This window comes from Ornithorhynchus anatinus, chromosome 1, assembly GCF_004115215.2.
Source record: "Ornithorhynchus anatinus isolate Pmale09 chromosome 1, mOrnAna1.pri.v4, whole genome shotgun sequence".
In the NCBI taxonomy this organism is placed as follows: domain Eukaryota; kingdom Metazoa; phylum Chordata; class Mammalia; order Monotremata; family Ornithorhynchidae; genus Ornithorhynchus; species Ornithorhynchus anatinus.
Window position 1 is genome coordinate 101,021,827 of NC_041728.1, and position 18,727 is coordinate 101,040,553.

At 47.1% G+C, this 18,727-nt stretch overlaps 2 protein-coding genes across 3 annotated transcripts in view; one reads left to right on the forward strand and one right to left on the reverse strand.

The window, feature by feature from the left end:
- Nucleotides 1-2,732: 2,732 nt before the first annotated feature.
- PFN2 (profilin 2) lies at nucleotides 2,733-11,919 on the forward strand. 2 transcript variants are annotated; one of them, XM_029066731.2, is made up of 3 exons: nucleotides 2,733-2,947; nucleotides 6,930-7,122; nucleotides 9,676-10,005. In XM_029066731.2, the coding sequence occupies exons 1-3, from the start codon at nucleotides 2,816-2,818 to the stop codon at nucleotides 9,771-9,773; spliced, it is 423 nt and encodes a 140-aa protein (XP_028922564.1). In that variant the 5' UTR covers nucleotides 2,733-2,815; the 3' UTR covers nucleotides 9,774-10,005. The 2 variants fall into 2 exon arrangements, with proteins under 2 accessions (XP_028922564.1, XP_028922571.1); XM_029066738.2 differs by lacking the exon at nucleotides 9,676-10,005 and adding an exon at nucleotides 10,033-11,919 and having other exon boundaries at nucleotides 2,735-2,947.
- Nucleotides 11,920-15,062: 3,143 nt separating this feature from the next.
- Nucleotides 15,063-18,727, reverse strand: part of RNF13 (ring finger protein 13) — a 247,592-nt gene continuing 243,927 nt past the window's right edge. The window contains exons 9-10 of the mRNA XM_029065872.2: nucleotides 17,738-17,818; nucleotides 15,063-16,537 (exon numbers count right to left, since the gene is read on the reverse strand). Coding sequence (XP_028921705.1) covers nucleotides 16,167-16,537; nucleotides 17,738-17,818 — 452 coding nt within the window. The 3' untranslated portion in view covers nucleotides 15,063-16,166. The remainder of the gene's footprint in view (nucleotides 16,538-17,737; nucleotides 17,819-18,727) is intronic.

Consider the following 18,727-nt stretch of genomic DNA (forward strand, 5'->3'; position numbering starts at 1 on the left):
TAACCCCATTATCATCGTCATTGTATCTATGAACAGTGTTCAGCACATAGTAAGCGCTTAACAAAGCAGTGTGGCTCAGTGGCAAGAGCCCGGGCTTGGGAGTCAGAGGTCATGGGTTCGAATCCTGACCACTCCCGCTTGTCAGCTGTGTGACTTTGGGCCAGTCACTTCCCTTCTCTGGGCCTCAGTGACCTCATCTGTAAAATGAGGATGAAGACTGAGCCCCATGGGGTACAAGCTGATCACCTTCTATTCCCCCCCAGCGCTTAGAACAGTGCTTTGCACGTAGTAAGCGCTTAACAAATGCCATTATTGTTAAATATCATTATCATCATCATTATATCTACCAACAGTGCTCAGCACATAGGAAGTACTTAACAAATGTCATCATCATTGTATCTGTGAACAGTGCTCAGCTCATAGTAAGCACTTAACAAATACCATCATCATCATCATTGTATCTATGAACAGTGCTCAGCTCATAGTAAGCACTTAACAAGTACCATTATCATCTTGGCACATAGTAAGCGCTTAACAAATACCACAATTTATTTTTTTTAATTTATGAACGATGGTACATCGTACGATGAATGCTGATAGCACATAGTAAGTGCTTAACAAACACCATTATCATCATCATTATCATCGTTGTATCTATGAACAGTGCTCAGCACATAGTAAACGCTTAAATGCCATTATCATCATTAGATCTATGAACAGTGCTCAGCAGATAGTAAGCGCTTAAATACCATTATCATAATTGTCTCTATGAACAGTGCTCAGCACATAGTAAGCGCTTAACAGTATTACTATTATTATAAGAGTGCTGTGCCCATAGTAAGCGCTTAACAAATACCATTATTATTATTATTATTATTGAGTGCTGTGCCCATAGTAAGCACTTAACAAATACCAACATTATTATTATTATTATTAGAAGAGTGCTGTGCCCATAGTAAGCCATTAACAAATACCAACATTATTATTATTATTATTATTATTAGAGTGCTGTGCCCCTAGTAAGCGCTTAACAAATACCAACAGTATTATTATTATTATTAGAAGAGTCCTGTGCCCCTAGTAAGTGCTTAACAAACACCAACAGTATTGTTATTATTATTATGAGAAGAGTCCTGTGCCCCTAGTAAGTGCTTAACAAATACCAACAGTATTATTATTATTAGAAGAGTCCCGTGCCCCTAGTAAGTGCTTAACAAATACCAACAGTATTATTATTATTAGAAGAGTCCCGTGCCCCTAGTAAGTGCTTAACAAATACCAACAGTATTATTATTATTAGAAGAGTCCCGTGCCCCTAGTAAGTGCTTAACAAATACCAACAGTATTATTATTATTATTAGAAGAGTCCTGTGCCCCTAGTAAGTGCTTAACAAATACCAACAGTATTGTTATTATTATTATTAGAAGAGTCCTGTGCCCCTAGTAAGTGCTTAACAAATACCAACAGTATTATTATTATTAGAAGAGTCCTGTGCCCCTAGTAAGTGCTTAACAAATACCAACAGTATTATTATTATTAGAAGAGTCCTGTGCCCCTAGTAAGTGCTTAACAAATACCAACAGTATTATTATTATGAGAAGAGTCCTGTGCCCCTAGTAAGTGCTTAACAAATACCAACAGTATTATTATTATGAGAAGAGTCCTGTGCCCCTAGTAAGTGCTTAACAAATACCAACATTATTATTATTATTATGAGAAGAGTCCTGTGCCCCTAGAAAGTGCTTAACAAATACCAACAGTATTATTATTATTAGAAGAGTCCCGTGCCCCTAGTAAGTGCTTAACAAATACCAACAGTATTATTATTATTAGAAGAGTCCCGTGCCCCTAGTAAGTGCTTAACAAACACCAACAGTATTATTATTATTAGAAGAGTCCCGTGCCCCTAGTAAGTGCTTAACAAATACCAACAGTATTATTATTATTAGAAGAGTCCCGTGCCCCTAGTAAGTGCTTAACAAATACCAACAGTATTATTATTATTATTAGAAGAGTCCCGTGCCCCTAGTAAGTGCTTAACAAATACCAACAGTATTGTTATTATTATTATTAGAAGAGTCCTGTGCCCCTAGTAAGTGCTTAACAAATACCAACAGTATTGTTATTATTATTATTAGAAGAGTCCTGTGCCCCTAGTAAGTGCTTAACAAATACCAACAGTATTATTATTATGAGAAGAGTCCTGTGCCCCTAGTAAGTGCTTAACAAATACCAACATTATTATTATTATTATGAGAAGAGTCCTGTGCCCCTAGAAAGTGCTTAACAAATACCAACAGTATTATTATTATTAGAAGAGTCCCGTGCCCCTAGTAAGTGCTTAACAAATACCAACAGTATTATTATTATTATGAGAAGAGTGCTCTGCCCCTAGTAAGGGCTTAACAGTATTATTATTATTATTAGAACAGGGCTCTTGCCCATAGTAAGAGCTTCACAAATACCAACAGAATTATTATTCGTATTATGAGTGCCCCTAGTAAGCGCTGACAGTATCATTCTTATTATTCGAGTGCTGTGCCCCCCCCCCCCACAGTGTTGCCCCGAGGCTTCTGAGGAGGTGGGGGCCTGTCGGACTTCTTTTTTCTCAGCGGTGCCCGTCCGCCGCGAGGCCGCGTCACCGGGCGTGGGTGCGGAGGGATGCGGGGGCGTCAGGGCGCAGGCGCGGGAGGGTCTCGCTCCCCCGAGGGGGAGGGGGGAGGAGGGGGTCTCCGGCGCCTGCGCAGTCGGCCCGCGGCCCCGTCCCCGGTCCTGTCGGCGCCGTCGCCCCGTCCCCCGCTGCAAGGGCCGAAGATGGCCGGCTGGCAGAGCTACGTGGACAACCTCATGTGCGATGGCTGCTGCCAGGAGGCCGCCATCGTCGGCTACTGCGACGCCAAGTACGTGTGGGCCGCCACGGCGGGGGGGATCTTCCAGAGCATTACGGTAAGGACCATCCCGCGCCCCCCCCCCCCGCTTCCCTTCATCCCAGCGCGCGCGGAAGGACCATCCCGCCTCCCCCCGGTCGTGATCCGACCCCGACTGATGCCTCTCCAAACGCGCCGCCCCGTGTTGTGCGCCCAGGAGGTAGCCCCGGGGGAGGCGCCGCTTTAAATGGCAGCCCCGGGCGTCGGCGGCAGCAGCGGGCTGGGGAGTAGGGGAGAAGCGCTCGTCGTCGTCGCGCCGGGGATGGGGGAGAAGCGCTCATTACGCTGGGGCTAGGCGCTAAGCGCTCATCATCACGTTGGGCCTATGGGCGAAGCGCTCATCATCACGTTGGGGCTAGGGGGGAAGCGCTCATCATCACGTTGGGGCTAGGGGCGAAGCGCTCATCACCCTGGGGCTAGGGGCGAAGCGCTCATCATCACCCTGGGGCTATGGGCGAAGCGCTCATCATCACGTTGGGGCTAGGGGCGAAGCGCTCATCACCACCCTGGGGCTGTGGGCGAAGCGCTCATCACGCTGGGGCTAGGGGCGAAGCGCTCATCACCCTGGGGCTAGGGGGGAAGCGCTCATTACGCTGGGGCTAGGGGCGAAGCGCTCATCACGCTGGGGCTATGGGCGAAGCGCTCATCACCCTGGGGCTATGGGGGAAGCGCTCATTACGCTGGGGCTATGGGCAAAGCGCTCATCACGCTGGGGCTATGGGCGAAGCGCTCATCACCCTGGGGCTATGGGGGAAGCGCTCATTACGCTGGGGCTATGGGCGAAGCGCTCATCACACTGGGGCTATGGGCGAAGCGCTCATCACCCTGGGGCTATGGGGGAAGCGCTCATTACGCTGGGGCTATGGGGGAAGCGCTCATCATCACCCTGGGGCTATGGGGGAAGCGCTCATCACCCTGGGGCTATGGGGGAAGCGCTCATCATCACCCTGGGGCTATGGCGAAGCGCTCATCACCCTGCGGCTATGGGCGAAGCGCTCATCATCCCGTTGATGGTCTGGGCGAAGCGCTCACCCTCACGCCGATGGCCTGTGCGAAGCGCCCACCCTGCGCCAAGCACTGTTCACCAGGACGGGGAAGGGGACCCCTCCCTCGGGTGGGGGGGAATGGCGACAAGGGGCCCCGTTTGGTAGCCACTCGCTAGGTCAGCTAGCCTTTGGGGAGGGAGGGAGGGAGGGAGGGAAAAGGAGGGAGGAGAGTTAGGCCTCTTTCTCCTCCGTGCGCCTTTGCAGGTTGTGCAGACCGCTGCGTCCGGGGGCTGCTAGGCCGGGGCATTGGCCGGCTTTGTGTCCTGAGCTAGGCCAGCAGGAGGGGACCCAGGAGGAGGAGGAAGAGGAGGAAGGAGATGAGCCCCACGTTCAGGCCCAGCTGTGGTTGCAGCCGGCGACGGGTCCTTCCCTGCTGCACTGGGTTCCTTGGCGACGCTCCCGCTTCTCCTCCCGCACCCCCGCAGTCCACCTGCACCCCCTCCTGCATCCCGCAGATCTCCTGGACCCCCTCAGGCCGCCTCCACCCCCGCAGACCTCCTCCACCCGCTCCTGCACCTCCTCCTGCACCCCCGCGGATCTCCCGCATCCCTTCCTGCCCCCCACAGACCTCCTGCACCCCGCAGACCTCCTGCATCTCCTACACCCCGCAGAGCTCCTGCACCCCCACAGAACTCCTGCACCCCGCAGACCTGCATCCCCGCAGGCCTCCTGCAACCCCTCGGACCTCCACCCCCTCCTGCACCCTGAAGACCTCCTGCATCCCCTCCTACATCTCCTGCACCCCCACAGACCTCCCCCACCCCTTCCTGCACCCCCGCAGACCTCCTGCACCCTCGCAGCCCTCCCACATCCCCGCAGGCCTCCTGCACCCCCTCCTGCACCCCCCGCGGGCCTCCTGCACCCCCGCAGACCTCTTGCAGCCCCTCCTGTACCCCCGCAGGCCTCCCGCACCCCCTCTTGCACCCCCTGAGCCCCGGGAAGGTTTGGAAGGCTACCCCGGCCCGGGCCGGTGGACCGTTAGGTCGCCACGGTGTGTGTCAGGGTCGGGGGGCTGGTGCTTAATCGCCTCCGGCGGGTTACAGAATCGCCGGCAATGCGGCGGGTGGAGGGGGAGGAGGAGGAAGAAGAGGAGGAGAGGAGGCGACGTAGAAAGAGACCGGCCACGGGGGATTGTAAAAAAGCTTTTAGCGTAGGTTTCCCCGCGTCCTGGCCTTTAGACTTACGGATCCAACGTGGGTGTCTTTCGTGAATCCTAGCCTCCGTGGGCTGATTCTTTTTCTTTTTTTCTTTTAATCTTTCAAGATGGCGAATTGCCATCCCTTTATCGCCTTTCTCTCTCCCCCCCCCCCTTTTTTTAACCTGAGACCTCTTAGTCTTCTCCCCCCCCCCCCCCCAGTTATCTGTCTGGGGTAGACCGCTTGAGATCCCAGGGAGGGTGTCTGCTTGCTGTCCACTTTGGGAACCCAGCAGTTAGATTGTTCAGTTAGGGTTCCAGTGCTTGTTAGGAGAGGTAAATGCTGATATGCCAAATAATATGCGATCGGGCTTCTTAGGGCAGGCTTTTATCTTGTGTTTTAGAGAGCTGTGGCTTCATGTCGGGGGTGGGTGGGAAAGGACTTGGATTTAGTTGGCATATGTATGTGGGTAGTGTGAGCATATCTGTTACCAAGCTTCCAAACTGCAATAGGTATATTGACCCTCCCACTCCAGAGCACTTATAATGACATACCCTGTGGCAGATAGAGTTTTGCCCATTCTCTTCCTCCTCCTCTCCTTCCCCTTTCCCCCAGGTGCCTTTCACCCCTCGTCCCCAACCGTGGGGTTTCATTCCTTGGTGTGGTTTAGGAGCTGTCAACCCCCCAGAGCTTACTTAACCTTGGAAAAGACTTGTGTAATTATGCTCGTGTTACCTATCTAGGGATGGCCTGGAGCCTTTTAGTAAAGTGAAGCCCTGAGAATTGACAGCTCTGGATCAAGTTTCTTTTTCTCCCCCCCCCCCACCCTCGTCCCCGGTGCCCTCCTACCATCCCTTGTCTTTGTGTGACTCGCCGCTGTCAGGCTGGGCAGATTCCCGGAGTGTGCTTGGAAATGGCCGGGGCCTGCTGCTATGACTGTGCAGTTCTTTTCCCTTTTCAGGCATTGGACCGTGGAAAGCACGTTTGCCTTCAGTAACGTTAGCTACTTATTTCTACCTCCAAATCCCGCAATTCCTCCTCCGTTATTGTCCCCCAGTACCTGCTCCAGTTCTCCTTCCGCCCCATAGAAATGCTAGATTGTGTGAGCGTCAGAAACCGTGCCGGATTTTCAACCAATTAGTTTTTTTTTTTTCCTTAGTACGTGGAGCCCAGTAGGTACTTAATGAAGGCTGGGACTACTATTAAAAACTAAAGAAATTAGGGAGGGTGACGTGGAAAAAATGAGAGAAGGGGAAGATGCCTTGTCGTGTGGATATGTGTGTGTTTGTGGATATATATATATATGTGTGTGTGTGTGCGGATTCCAGTGGGTTGAACACTAAGTTCCCCGTACGTAGGGGATGTTTTGGAGTAAAATGGTGAGGCTGATGCACTGGCTACAAGATGATGTAAGGTGTGGAGTGATAGGACAACAGACCTCTATTTATTACTTTGGATAAACCCTCTTCAGGCACCGATAGTTTTGAATGACAAAATCTTGAGGCTCAATGGTTTTGGAAATCTAAAGTGAAGAACTTTGTGAAGTTTACACATCGGTCACCTTATTTGGTTCCCATTTTAGAGATCTCTGAAGCAGTTATCATTCCAGACTTAACACCTAAATAATAAGCCCAAAAGTTGAAATTCTTTTCCAGAACAGTGAATTGCACTCTCGCCTATGTCCCAAGAAGTGAGATTCTGCTGTCTTAATAGCATCCAAACCCCACTCCCGGTTCTAATACGTTGAGTTGTGCAGGTGACTTTATAAGGCATTCACAGGAGAATTCACTCTAACTCACTGGTGTTCTCTCTTTGGCAGCCCATAGAAATAGATATGATCGTAGGAAAAGACCGAGAAGGTTTCTTCACCAATGGTTTGACTCTTGGGGCAAAGAAGTGCTCAGTGATCAGAGATAGTCTATATGTTGATGGTGATTGCACAATGGACATCAGGACAAAGAGTCAAGGTGGTGAACCAACATATAATGTTGCTGTAGGCAGAGCTGGCCGAGGTAAGGGGATTTTTTTTTTTGTTTTAAACAACATGACAGCTTCAAAAGCTAATCCCTGTTGCATGCCACTGTTCTGTCGGACCAAAGTTTCTCTGATACCTACCCTCTGAAATGCCAAAGACAATTCCCACTCTCACTCTCCGGGAGCTTGTTAATACGTAAACCCTCTGTGCACGGATTGCTCACGAGGGTGAGGTGATCGGTCTTCCAAATCGAGAGGATACAATCGTGAATTTACAGTTGTTACTTTTCAGCTGAGTGTCACCCCGTTCAGCCCTCCTTCTAATCAACTAATACATTCCACGTTTAATAAACTTCATCAAAATCTGCCCGTCACAGTGCTTGGCATATCGTCAAGGGGTTGAACTGTATGGCTGCTGCCTACAGAACTTTTGCTTGTTGTAAACATGATAGTGGTTAGAGGCGTGAATGTAATCGGCTGCATTTTTCAAGGACTGGTGATCCATTCTGTGAATTGCTCGACGCTCTTGCTACTCCTCCTCTCCTCTTCTGCTGTCAGCCTTTGACCATTTTACTTCTTAGCACCTTCCCCAGAAAGTGAGCAGGAACAGAGAGAGGAGGTGAAATTCCAAATGGGGAATTGAGCTATTTGTGAAGGATTGGTAGGGGAAGGAAGTTAAAATAATTCCAGTGTCCAGTTTTAGCCATCACCAGGTTCAGTCATCAGTACTATCTCTGCTCCCTATCGCTGTGCGGATAATCCAGGATTTAAAATGTGGAGATGTCCCCAGTTTTCTAGCATAGAATTTTTATGTAGAGCCCCTTTAAGGATGCCTGTTTTTTTGAAAACCAAGAGATTAAAAATCATCTTTTCAAATTCCAAAGTTCACCTTTGAAGCTACTGATCGTATAAAAAAAAATCTTATTTACATTGGCTGTTTGAAGTCTGAAAATTGAAGTGTTTATTGTACTTTTTTAGGCAGAGCGTTCTCATGTATTTAACCAAGAAAGTGAGCAAAGTTGCTCTCGAGAGCAGTATATGGTTGGAGCTATGCCAAAAGAAGTGACTTAAAAAAAAAATCCATCCAATAAAGCCAAACCGAGAATGGACTTAATTTTTTGAAAGTGAAGTGTTTTAAGGCCTTCTCAAAACAAAAGCAAATGGAGGCAAAACAAATCTCAAGTAAGCTAAGCCCCTAGAACTTTTTAAGCAGTGTGATTCAGAAGTGTTGTATCAGAATTGGAATGTCATTCTTTCTCGGTCCCGAGAAGGGCCCCCATTTACCCCAAAAGCGACATACGTATATGGAAACAATTTCTGAACATCTCAGGACCTATTTTACCTGGATCCGACATAGACTGTGAGCTCGCTGTGGGCAGAAATGTGTCTGTTTGTCATCTTGTACTCTCCCAAGTGCTAGTGCAGTGCTTTGCCCAGAGTAAGCCCTTAATAAATACAATTGAGTGAATGAATGAATGAAAACCTTTCCATCAATCGGTGATATTTATTGAGTGCTGTCTGCGGAGCACTCCTCTGTAGCTGGTGCTTGGGAGAGTACCATGAAGCTGAGTTGGTAGACATGTTCCCTGTCCACGTGAAACCTTACAGTCTAGAGGGGCAACACCTTTAAATAGTGCCAGCAGCTACCGGTACATAATTTCTTCCCAGATACGTAGGTGAGACAAGGAAGAGATCTCAAATTCTGGTGGAAATTTTTGTTTTTTTAATTGTAGGTCTATTACTGACATCTAGTGGAAGTGAACATAATATTTTTGTTTTTCGTGGGTCTTTGTGTTTCGATGTAAAGAGCCGAAGTTTTGAAGCTTACTTAGAATACTCACGTTCCCCTCCTAGCCAGCTGTCTTTGTTTCCCCGATAAATGTTCTGGTCTCGGAAACGAGACCGTCAAAAAGTGCAGGTCTTAGAGACGTCGGGGTCCCGTCTTAACTAAGCTCACCTCTCTGGAAGCCACCCGCTGCTCACCGACGAAAGCGTAACCCTTCAGTCGGCAGAATGCACCTTTATCTAAAGTCACGGATCACTCTTCAGAACCCTGCCTTTATAACGTACTTGAAAACAAAAGAAGACTGAATTTAGAACCGCTCGGGAAATAACTTTAAACATCAAATGACGAATCGTGGCTAGCAGCCAAAACTATAGAGTCTAATATTGTCTGTTGCGTAGTACCTGAATTTTGGTTTGAGTAACTATTTTTCCTCCATCTTTTATGTCTGCTCCCTAAAAGGTATCACCACACCAGGTTTGGTCAGGGTCGTTTTTGTTGTCACTGTTAACGATCATCGCGTAGAAATCTGCACTGTCATGAAATAAATTTTTAGCGGCAAGCCCAGCCGTCACTTCTGCGCATGCTCGAGAAAGTCTCTCTCTCTAGCTTTTCTGTCTCTGACAAGGTGTGCAGCATCTAATCCTCTAAAATGATCTATTTTTCATCAGTGCTCGTTCCTCTCCTAGAATCCGACTTAATGTGACTGCTACAACTTAAATCAATGGTACTTGAAGCACTGTCTGCTACTTGCAAAGCTTTCTTGTCTAACCCTTCTTTTAAAACACTTTTCTCTTTTCTCTTTCAGTCTTGGTCTTTGTAATGGGCAAAGAAGGGGTCCATGGAGGCGGATTGAATAAGAAGGCATACTCAATGGCAAAATACTTGAGAGACTCTGGGTTCTAGCTGCTAGGCAGACTGTTAAGTATTAGGGGAAAATTGCTCTTAAACTTTCCTGGTTGTAACCTTGAGCCTTACATTCTGGAAATTTTATTAGCAATGCAGGGTGATGGGGCATGAACCTGTGTCTCCTTTGTATCCCTTTGTTGGTGGGGAAAGGTGTGGGTTTTTTTGGTTTTGTTTTTGGTTTTTTTTTTGGTTTTTGTTATTGTTTTGTTCTTAAGTAATTCTGTTCACTTTTGTTTTGTTTCCTTGTGTACTCCAGCATTGGTTATAGTCATGGGAAAGGAAGGTGTCCATGGAGGGACACTCAACAAGAAAGCATTTGAACTCGCGTTATACCTGAGGAGGTCTGACGTGTAAGCAGCCTCTCCCCGTCCACCTAGCAACTGTCCTCATCGGCACCCAAGTGTTCCCAGTGCTACCAGACAGTAGATGGTAGTTGAATCTATTTTATTTTTTTTAATTTACCCATTTTCTAATGTCATGGTTCCGGTTCCCTCTGGATCGTTTGTATATTAACCGCTGTATGTAACAGTTCCATATCTGACACCATTATTGCAGCACAATAATGATATGCATGATATCTTGAAATTTGGGGGCGGGGGGCGGGGCGGGGGGCGGGGGGGGGGAAACATGCCAAGTTGGGCATTGCTTTGTCTTAGCAGTTTAGCGTGACGTCGACGACTAAAATAAGTAAACACTAAACAAGGGGCCGATTGTACAATCTCGAATTTGATCAATGCCTCCTCATTTGGTTTGAGCAAATCCGCAGCTCATTCAGTCTTCCTTTTGTAGAGCATGGTTGGGAGGAAAAAGTGCATGCGTGTCTTTTCTCTCTCTCCCTCTTTTCTCCTTCTCCCCTTCCTCCTCCCGCGCCCTTCTCCCCCATCCCATCCCATCCCTCGTCCACCTCCATATGGAATTCTGTTTGCTGCCGCCCACTCTCCACGGTGCCTGGTTGATTTTAACCGATTTACTACCGGTTTCGTTTCTTCGCTGTCGAGAGCTGCAGTGTATTTGGCCTCGGTGGTGGTGCACTCCAGTCCAGACGTACGTCTGTTTTCATAGCGTCTCCGGCCCATAGCTGCTTGTAGCGCAACTGCAAAATCAGAGCCAACGGTGCAGATGCGGTGCCGCTCGTGACTGTCCGATCACTGTCCCGACAGACAGTCCGGCGTTATGATAGCTCAGGCACACGGAGGGTGATTACTGGGTGGGGGAAGGGGGGGAAGGGGAGTGGGAGAGCCAGGGGAATTGCTTTCTTAGGGGTTTTTTTTGTTGTGTTCGTTTGGTTTTTTTAAAAATTCTTTTGCACCAGCTCTTGTTTTGTAGCTGAGCTAAGAAGGCTGCCATTATGGACATTAGCTATCCCAACATAACCATCTGGAGTGTGTCCAGTTTCCGTTTTCTATAGGACCAATTTTCATTTGCAGCTTTGGGTTTTTATATGAAATTTGCAACCTTTAGCTATATACCGGTAGTCTAGATGGACCGGCTCATTTCGGTCAGGTCACTAATCGGGAAAGAGGAATTTGAATTGCTGCCATAATGCCGATGTTTTTCAAAGTCTCATAGGCTAAAAATATTGGGAGATCGATATTTCCGATTGAAAAATCTGCATTTGGCCTGTCACACCCTTGCTGTGGAGTAACTGCATTGTGCTCTAGTCATCTAAACTCTGTGTAACCAGATTGTCAGTTCAAAGCACGGAACTAACTTGTACGTCCATTTAAAAAGAACTGCAGAATTCTGTATTCAAACAAATAAATGGGAGATGGTATTGGTTGGAATAACTGACTTGGCTGTCTTGTGATGAATTTTTAATATGTATTCTGTGCCATACTATTGTTAAAAATGAACTGTTGCTATTGTGAGATGGATTTTAACTGACCTATTAAGGGTTTCTTTCGAATGGCACTACTTTAGGGACATTCTAGTATTTGCTTCTATTGTTTGGGCCTTGTGGATAATGTACAGATTTAAAAAAAAAAGATCTTGTTGCTGATTGTCCATTTCTTTCCCTGCACTTTGTTACATCTGGGATACAGTCTAACTCATCTGATTTAATATGCATTTCAAAAAATGCCATAACTATTAAAAACACCTTGTTTACAGACAGATGAAATAAATTTATTCCAACCAAATAAAATTAGACTCTTGTAGTTCTTTCTGAAGCACAGTAGGTTGACTGCCGTGTTGGCGTTGGCGTGTGGGCTAAAGGTCTCTTCCCTCCCTCTACAGGGGGATTGGGAACACGGCTAGCGGTTTGGTCATTTTTGAGGGGGCAAACCGGGCTCCCCACAGCCAACCCGATTTATGGGGGGAAAAATCATAGCCAGGCTCAAGGGAGCATCTGGCTGCAGTTCCATCTGGTAGGCAGATGAAAGGTAAGACTGCATTAGTTGCAAAACTCTCTGAGTTTGACCCCGTGGAAGGTGAGGGATCCTTTGGTTCTTACCAGTCAATCAGTGGTATTTATTTGAGCACTTACTATGTGCAGAGCACTCTACGAAGCACTTGGGAGAGTACAGTTTAACAGGGTCGGTAGACACGCTGCCTGTGAACAGTCTGCACCCTAGGCCGTTACGCCGTCGTCAGGGGATTAGGACTGTGGGCCAGTTGTGGTTTCTTCCTTTGTACCCTTAGGTTGGTCTGGTTCCACTGGTTGTCGGAGTAGAGCAGACCTCTGGAGCAGGGAGGAGCTTTGCGGTCTGTCGGTGCTTCCCCTCTCGATTATGAATCTGGCCATGATGCTGCGGTTCCTGTCACCCTCAGGGAACGCTCTCGAACAGTAATGATGGTATTTGTTGGGCGCTTACTCTGTGCCGAGCACTGTTCTAAGCACCGGGGGAGATGCAAGGTAATCGGGTTGTCCCACGTGGGGCTCACAGGCTTCATCCCCATTTTACAGATGAGGTAACTGAGGCCCAGAGAAGTCAAGTGACTTGCCCAGGGTCACACAGCTGATCAGTGGCAGAGCTGGGATTAATAATAATGTTGGTATTTGTTAAGCGCTCACTCTGTGCAGAACACTGTTCTAAGCGCTGCAGTAGATCCAGGGTGATCAGGTTGTCCCACCTGAGGCTCACAGTCTTAATCCCCATTTTACAGATGAGGTAACTGAGGCCCAGAGAAGTGAAGTGACTTGCCCGCAGTCACACAGCTGACAAGTGGCAGAGCTGGGATTCAAACCCATGACCTCTGACTCCCAAGCCCGGGCACTTGCCACTAAGCCACGCTGCTCCTAATATCTCTTCAGTGCTTGTTGACTGAGTGACAGTAGGAGACAGCAGTGTGTAGGGGAAGGGGATGGAAGGCAGGAGACTGGATTCTAGTGTGAGCTGTGCCACTGACCTGCAGTGTGACTTTGGGCAAGTCACTAAAAGGCTCTGTGCCCCGGTTTTCCCATCTATACATAGGGGCTAGTCACTCCCATCTCTCCCTTATCTCACCGGGTGATTGTAAAGCGAAAATGAGGTGATTGATGAGAAGGAGCTGTACAGACTGCAAGGTGGTAGCCATTCAGCAGCCTGTCGTAGGAAGGGAACATCTGTTTTCCATTCCGTACTGTCAAAAGTGACTTTTAGCTTTTCTCCAGTTACTCAACTTTTTCATATAGCCGCCTCCAGGTGATCTCAGTGGCCACTCCCAAGATCTCCTCTCCCACTATGCCCCTTATTACAATCTATTGCTGTTAGCTTGTGAAAGAATAATGGCTTACCACCAACGGATTTCAAGCCCTTTTTATTGTCCGATGGTCTGTATCAGAACTCCTCTAAGTCATCTAAGTGAAAGAAACAGGTCTAAAGCGTTCAAGCCGAAGGATCCTCTATCCTTGAGGCTATAGTTTCCAGAGCTATTAGGATTTTGACACAATTTGCTGTCAGTTCTCTAAGGGGGAAGCTACCCGAGGGGAAAGGCTCGCTTCCAAGGACTCAGGTTCGGAAGTAGTTCCCCGTGAAAACTGGCAGTATCACAAGGACGTTCGCTCTTTCCTTCCTGAGCTAGGAATACTTTCCACGTTGTTGCACTTTTCCAAGTGCTTAGTACAGTGCTCTGCACACAGTAAGTGCTCAATAAATACGACTGAACGAACGAATGAGTGAATTTCAATAACCTCCTGTTAAAAAGCCTGTTGTTTTTGAGCCATACTTGAATTTTGTGGGTCTAAAGGAAAACCGTAAACTTCACGAGCCCTTTTTCATATCTGATTTTATCTACAGGGAGCTCCAGTTTAGGTGCAGGATGTAAATACGCCTGGTGGTATCTGGATTAATTTGAGTATCCAGATGTAGCACTTGCCCTATCAATCAATCAGCCATGGTATTTATTGAATTCTTACTGCGTGCAAAGCTCTGTACTAAGCATTTGGGAGAGTACACCATAACTTCAATAGAGTTGGTGGACACTTTCTCTGCCCGCTAATCTGTAAACTTACCGGGGCCAGGGTACATGTTTTATGTCACATTCTCCCAAGCGCTCAGTGCAGTTCTCTTTACAGAGTAAGCACTCAAATGCGAGTGATTCCTTTTTAATGGGTTCGAGGAATTGCTGCGCTGATGGGCCAATGGTGGGATGTTGTCTTAGCCTGTGCCATCCCAGCCAGTGTGTGAAAGGGAGTCTCAGCAACTGTTGGACTTTTTGCCTTTCTGTAACCAGCCCAGTTGAATGAAGTAGGCCCCTCACAATCCAATTTGGGGCCTGAAATGTCTGCTTGGGCTGTAACACGGAGCTCTCTGCCTGGATCGATTCTGGTTTCATCACCTAATTGGAGTGGGGAAGGGCCAGCCCCTGACTGACTTTACAAAACCTTACAGGTGGTGAATTGAAGAAACAAACTGAGGAGAAATTGCGACTTCTGCCAGTTGCCTTATTCCCCCGTGCACAATTTCAATTCAAGAAGTTAGGCATTTAGCTTAGTTTCTGGTAGGTTTCCACATTAATGTGAAATAGTGGGTGGGATTTTTTTAGGATGGCACATTCAAACTGGTAAGCCAGTCTAAAAGAAGGATGGGCGTTCTCTCACTGCATTTGGATGAGAAACGAAAAAAGAGGGCCTTGTCATTTCTTCAAAATTTGAACAGATTTCTCCAGATGTAGAGTATTGCCTACCCTTTAATCTCCATTTATGTAGAGTCAGGGAATCCTCCGTCATTTGAATGCAGAGGCAGAGTAAATTGTTGAATTTATACTTTGCTCTTGTGAATAAAATTCTGGAGCGATCGGCACGACTTGTTTTCATCGAGAACCTTGGGTCAACACCGATGGACGTAACAAGGATACGGTAAACAATTTTTAGGTCTTAAAGTGGAAAAACGTGTGTTTATTAACATTCAAACTCCCCGCATACAAGGCCATATAAAAATTCTCTGCGCTTTGATTCTACATAAGTCGAATTGCTTTCTACATAGTTACAATGGCATGTGTAATTTAGCTTTTCATAATACAGTAAGTACATCATGAGTCCTGTAAAGTATTTATAAGTACTCATTTTCAAATCAAATACTTGAAAAGAACAATTTCTCTATATACATAGTTTAGCAGACTAATGTAGCATAAGATGCTCTTTTAAGAGGTATCTGATCAGAGGATCAACAGAACACTTGCTTAAGATTCAGTTCAGTGTTTCTATGCGGTCTTGCTTGTCTTTCTGCTTTGGTCAGACATCCACACGACCCTTGTGGTACAGGTCCAAAGTCAATTCAGTTAAACTGCAGGGATATATTAGTCTAGCTTCTGCGTCAAATTAATACACAGCATTATACACGTTGGTAGAACCACCCTAAAAGTAGCTATCTGAAAGTCTTCCCCCCCCGCCACACTACCTCGAGCTTCTTGTGCGGCCAGAATAATAGACTACGTGGGAAAGAGGTGAGTGACTGCTCTAAGGTATCTACTTCTCTGTGAGGAATAAATACAAGAAAAATACTGAACTGCCTGTCAACCTGGCAAGGGCAGTTGGGGAAAATCCAAGAACAAAATGGTCATCCTAAACAACCGGAGATTTCTTTTTTTCCTGGGAGCGGGGACCGGGACATGCATGCTGATAGCAGCATTGGTTTTTCTGCGTGGAACGATAGAATCTAGCTTATCTACAGGTTCCCGTCAGGATATTTTCTCACCCTATCCCTCTCTCAAAGACTGACGCTCACGGTGCGGCACCTTTCTTTTGTGACACCCTTACAGCGGCGTTAGTGACGTGAAGTGCGTGTCCCCCCCCCGGACAGACAAAGGCAGGATTAAAACATTTCTGATTAAACCACAGAATAAGTCTTCTACTGAGAGAAACGGAGGAGGCGTCAGAAAATGGAAGTCATCCCTACACAGGCGTACGCAAAGGCTAGGCTGATTAAGCTTCCGTCCGTTCGAGGTGAAGAACGTCAACGGGTTGGCCGCTCAAACTGTATTCGCCCCGTCGTAATCCCTTCGGTCCCCGGGCTGCAGCTGGACGACCACGCTCTCTTCGTTCACTTCGTTCTCCGCGTCGCTGCTGTCCAGGTCCTCGTTGTCGTCGTCGTCCTCCTCGTAGTCTGAAGACTCCGTCATGTTCTGATGGGAGTGGGACTCTGAAAGCGCTCCAAAGGACTGAGTGCTCACGGAAGCCACCGGTCGAAGCAAGGGGGTGTGTTCCGACACCTCGTTCTCCTCCTGGCTGCTGTCTGTTTCCGAGTCTGAATCTCCTTGAGAAGGCACGACTTTCTGTTTACACACGGGGCAGGTTTTTTTCGTTTTGGTCAGCCAGGGATCGACACACTTGCAGTGGTAAGCTGTGGAGAAGGACACGGGGAGGGTCGTTTACAAGGTATTCGGGGGGTTGAAGAAGATACGTCGTCTCAAACGGTCAGTCAGTGGCAATTATTGAGCGCTAACTGTGCAGAGCCCTGTGACCAAGTGCTTGGTGGGAAAGGACGATACGGTAAGGGTGGCAGACACGATCCCCCACCACAAGGAACTTAGACATTAAAACGAATTACAGTGAGGGAAAGTGGCAGCGTGTAAAGTTAGATACGCAAATGCCGGGGGGCCGAGGGTGGGGTGAATGTCAGATCTAAGCATATAGGTGTCGCAGGGGAACAGCGGGTAGGAGGAATGAGGGGTGACTTAGGGAAAGCTTCTGTTTTTATTCCGTTCACGTTTGGTGTGAATTATTTACCCTGTGAACTCGCAGGGCAGATTTGTTTTTAGTTTATTTTTCCTCCTTAAAATAGCTGGCACTTCACTTGCTCTTTCAGGCTTTGTCAATCAGTGGTATTTACTGAGTGCTTTGCTATGCAGAGCACTGTGTAGTAGATAGAGCACGGGCCTGGGAGTCAGGAGTTCGTGGGGTATAATTCCCGCTCTGCCACTTGTCTGCTGTGTGACTTGGGCAAGTCACTTCACTTCTCAGCCCCTCAGTGACCTCGTCTGTAAAATGGGGATTGAGAGTGTGAGCCCCACATGGGTCAGGGACTGTGTCCAATCCGAATTGCTTTTATCCACCCTAGGGCTTAGTACAATACCTGGCACATAGTAATCGCTTAACAAATACTACAATTATTATTATTACAATCCAATCCAATTGGTAGACATGCTACCTGCCCACAATAATAATAATAGTATTTGTTAAGCGCTTACTATGGGCCGAGCACTGTTCTAAGCGCTGGGGTAGATACAGGATGATCAGATTATCCCACATGGGGCTCACAGTTTTAATCCCCATTTTACAGAGGAGGTCACTGAGGCACAGAGAAGTTAAGTGACTTGCCCACAGTCACACAGCTGACAAGTGGCGTGGCCAGGATTCGAACCCAGGAACTTGAAGTCTTAGAGGGACTTTACTAGGCAGCATGGGAAAGGGTCAACTTTCTGAAATGTTTAATTATGCCATGTTACATCTTACTCCTCTACTTATTTAAAGGCTCAGAGGGTGAGCCCATTAAGCCGAAGACAATAAAATAATTTTAAAACCAGTGTGCAGTTGCCCATACCGTGGGAGCAGGGAAGAATTCTGAGCTTGTCTCCATCTTCATATTCATCCAGACAAATGGCACAGATGTCATACTCATCTCCTGCAGAAGACAATAGCTGATCAATATTAAAATGGACTTTCAACAGTAACTCCTGATATTGTAGCTAGATTTCCAAAACTTATTCTGCATGAGCTCTGAAATGACACTGTAATCCACATTACGTTGTAGTTTTCTGTCCCATTTCCCAAAAAACGCATAGGCCCCCAACAGTGCTCACAAGAAAAAAAACTCATGACTTCAAAATGTGTTTGTACTGGGTTTAACCTTATTTTGCAGGAAAGGGCAGCTGAAACTGATGGAACAGATTTTAGGCTGATCCAGTCTGAGTGTTCTCAGGTGAGTCGCTTAAAGCCCCGTGCCACACTTTCCCCATGCATAAGGGGGGAGAATTAGACACGCTGTTCCTTGACCTCTCTGGTGGGCTGAGATGGCCTCTAATCAATCAGTGGTATTTATTAAGCACTTATAAGTGTTTAGAAGAGTACAATACAATGCCATTGGTAGTTACATCCCCAGCCCATAAGAAGCTCAGAGTCTAGAGGTTTCCAGAAAAAGCCTTTGTTGCTCAGATCTTGTCTGACCCCCTCAAATTAATGGAGTACGGTACGGTGGGTTTACATTCCAACGAGTTAAGTTTCCTAGTAATCCTTTTCTCTTTCGAATCTTTGCTTGCACTCACAAGTAAGTTGCTTGCCCTTAAGGTGGTCAGAGAATTGTACTGAATTTAGAGGATGACGTGAAGAAACGGTAAGTTGTCTTAAGACACTGACCGGCAAGGGAGTTGGAAAAGTCCGATCGACAAAAAGCCGAAGGATTAGCGTTATTACTACTTAGCTTGCAGAAATTAGAAAGTTTCAATGTGTTAGACTATCTAGTGGCAACTGTATACCTCTGTGGAGAGACCGAGAGGATTTCAGCAAGGACGATTTGGGGTAAACAACAGACTGG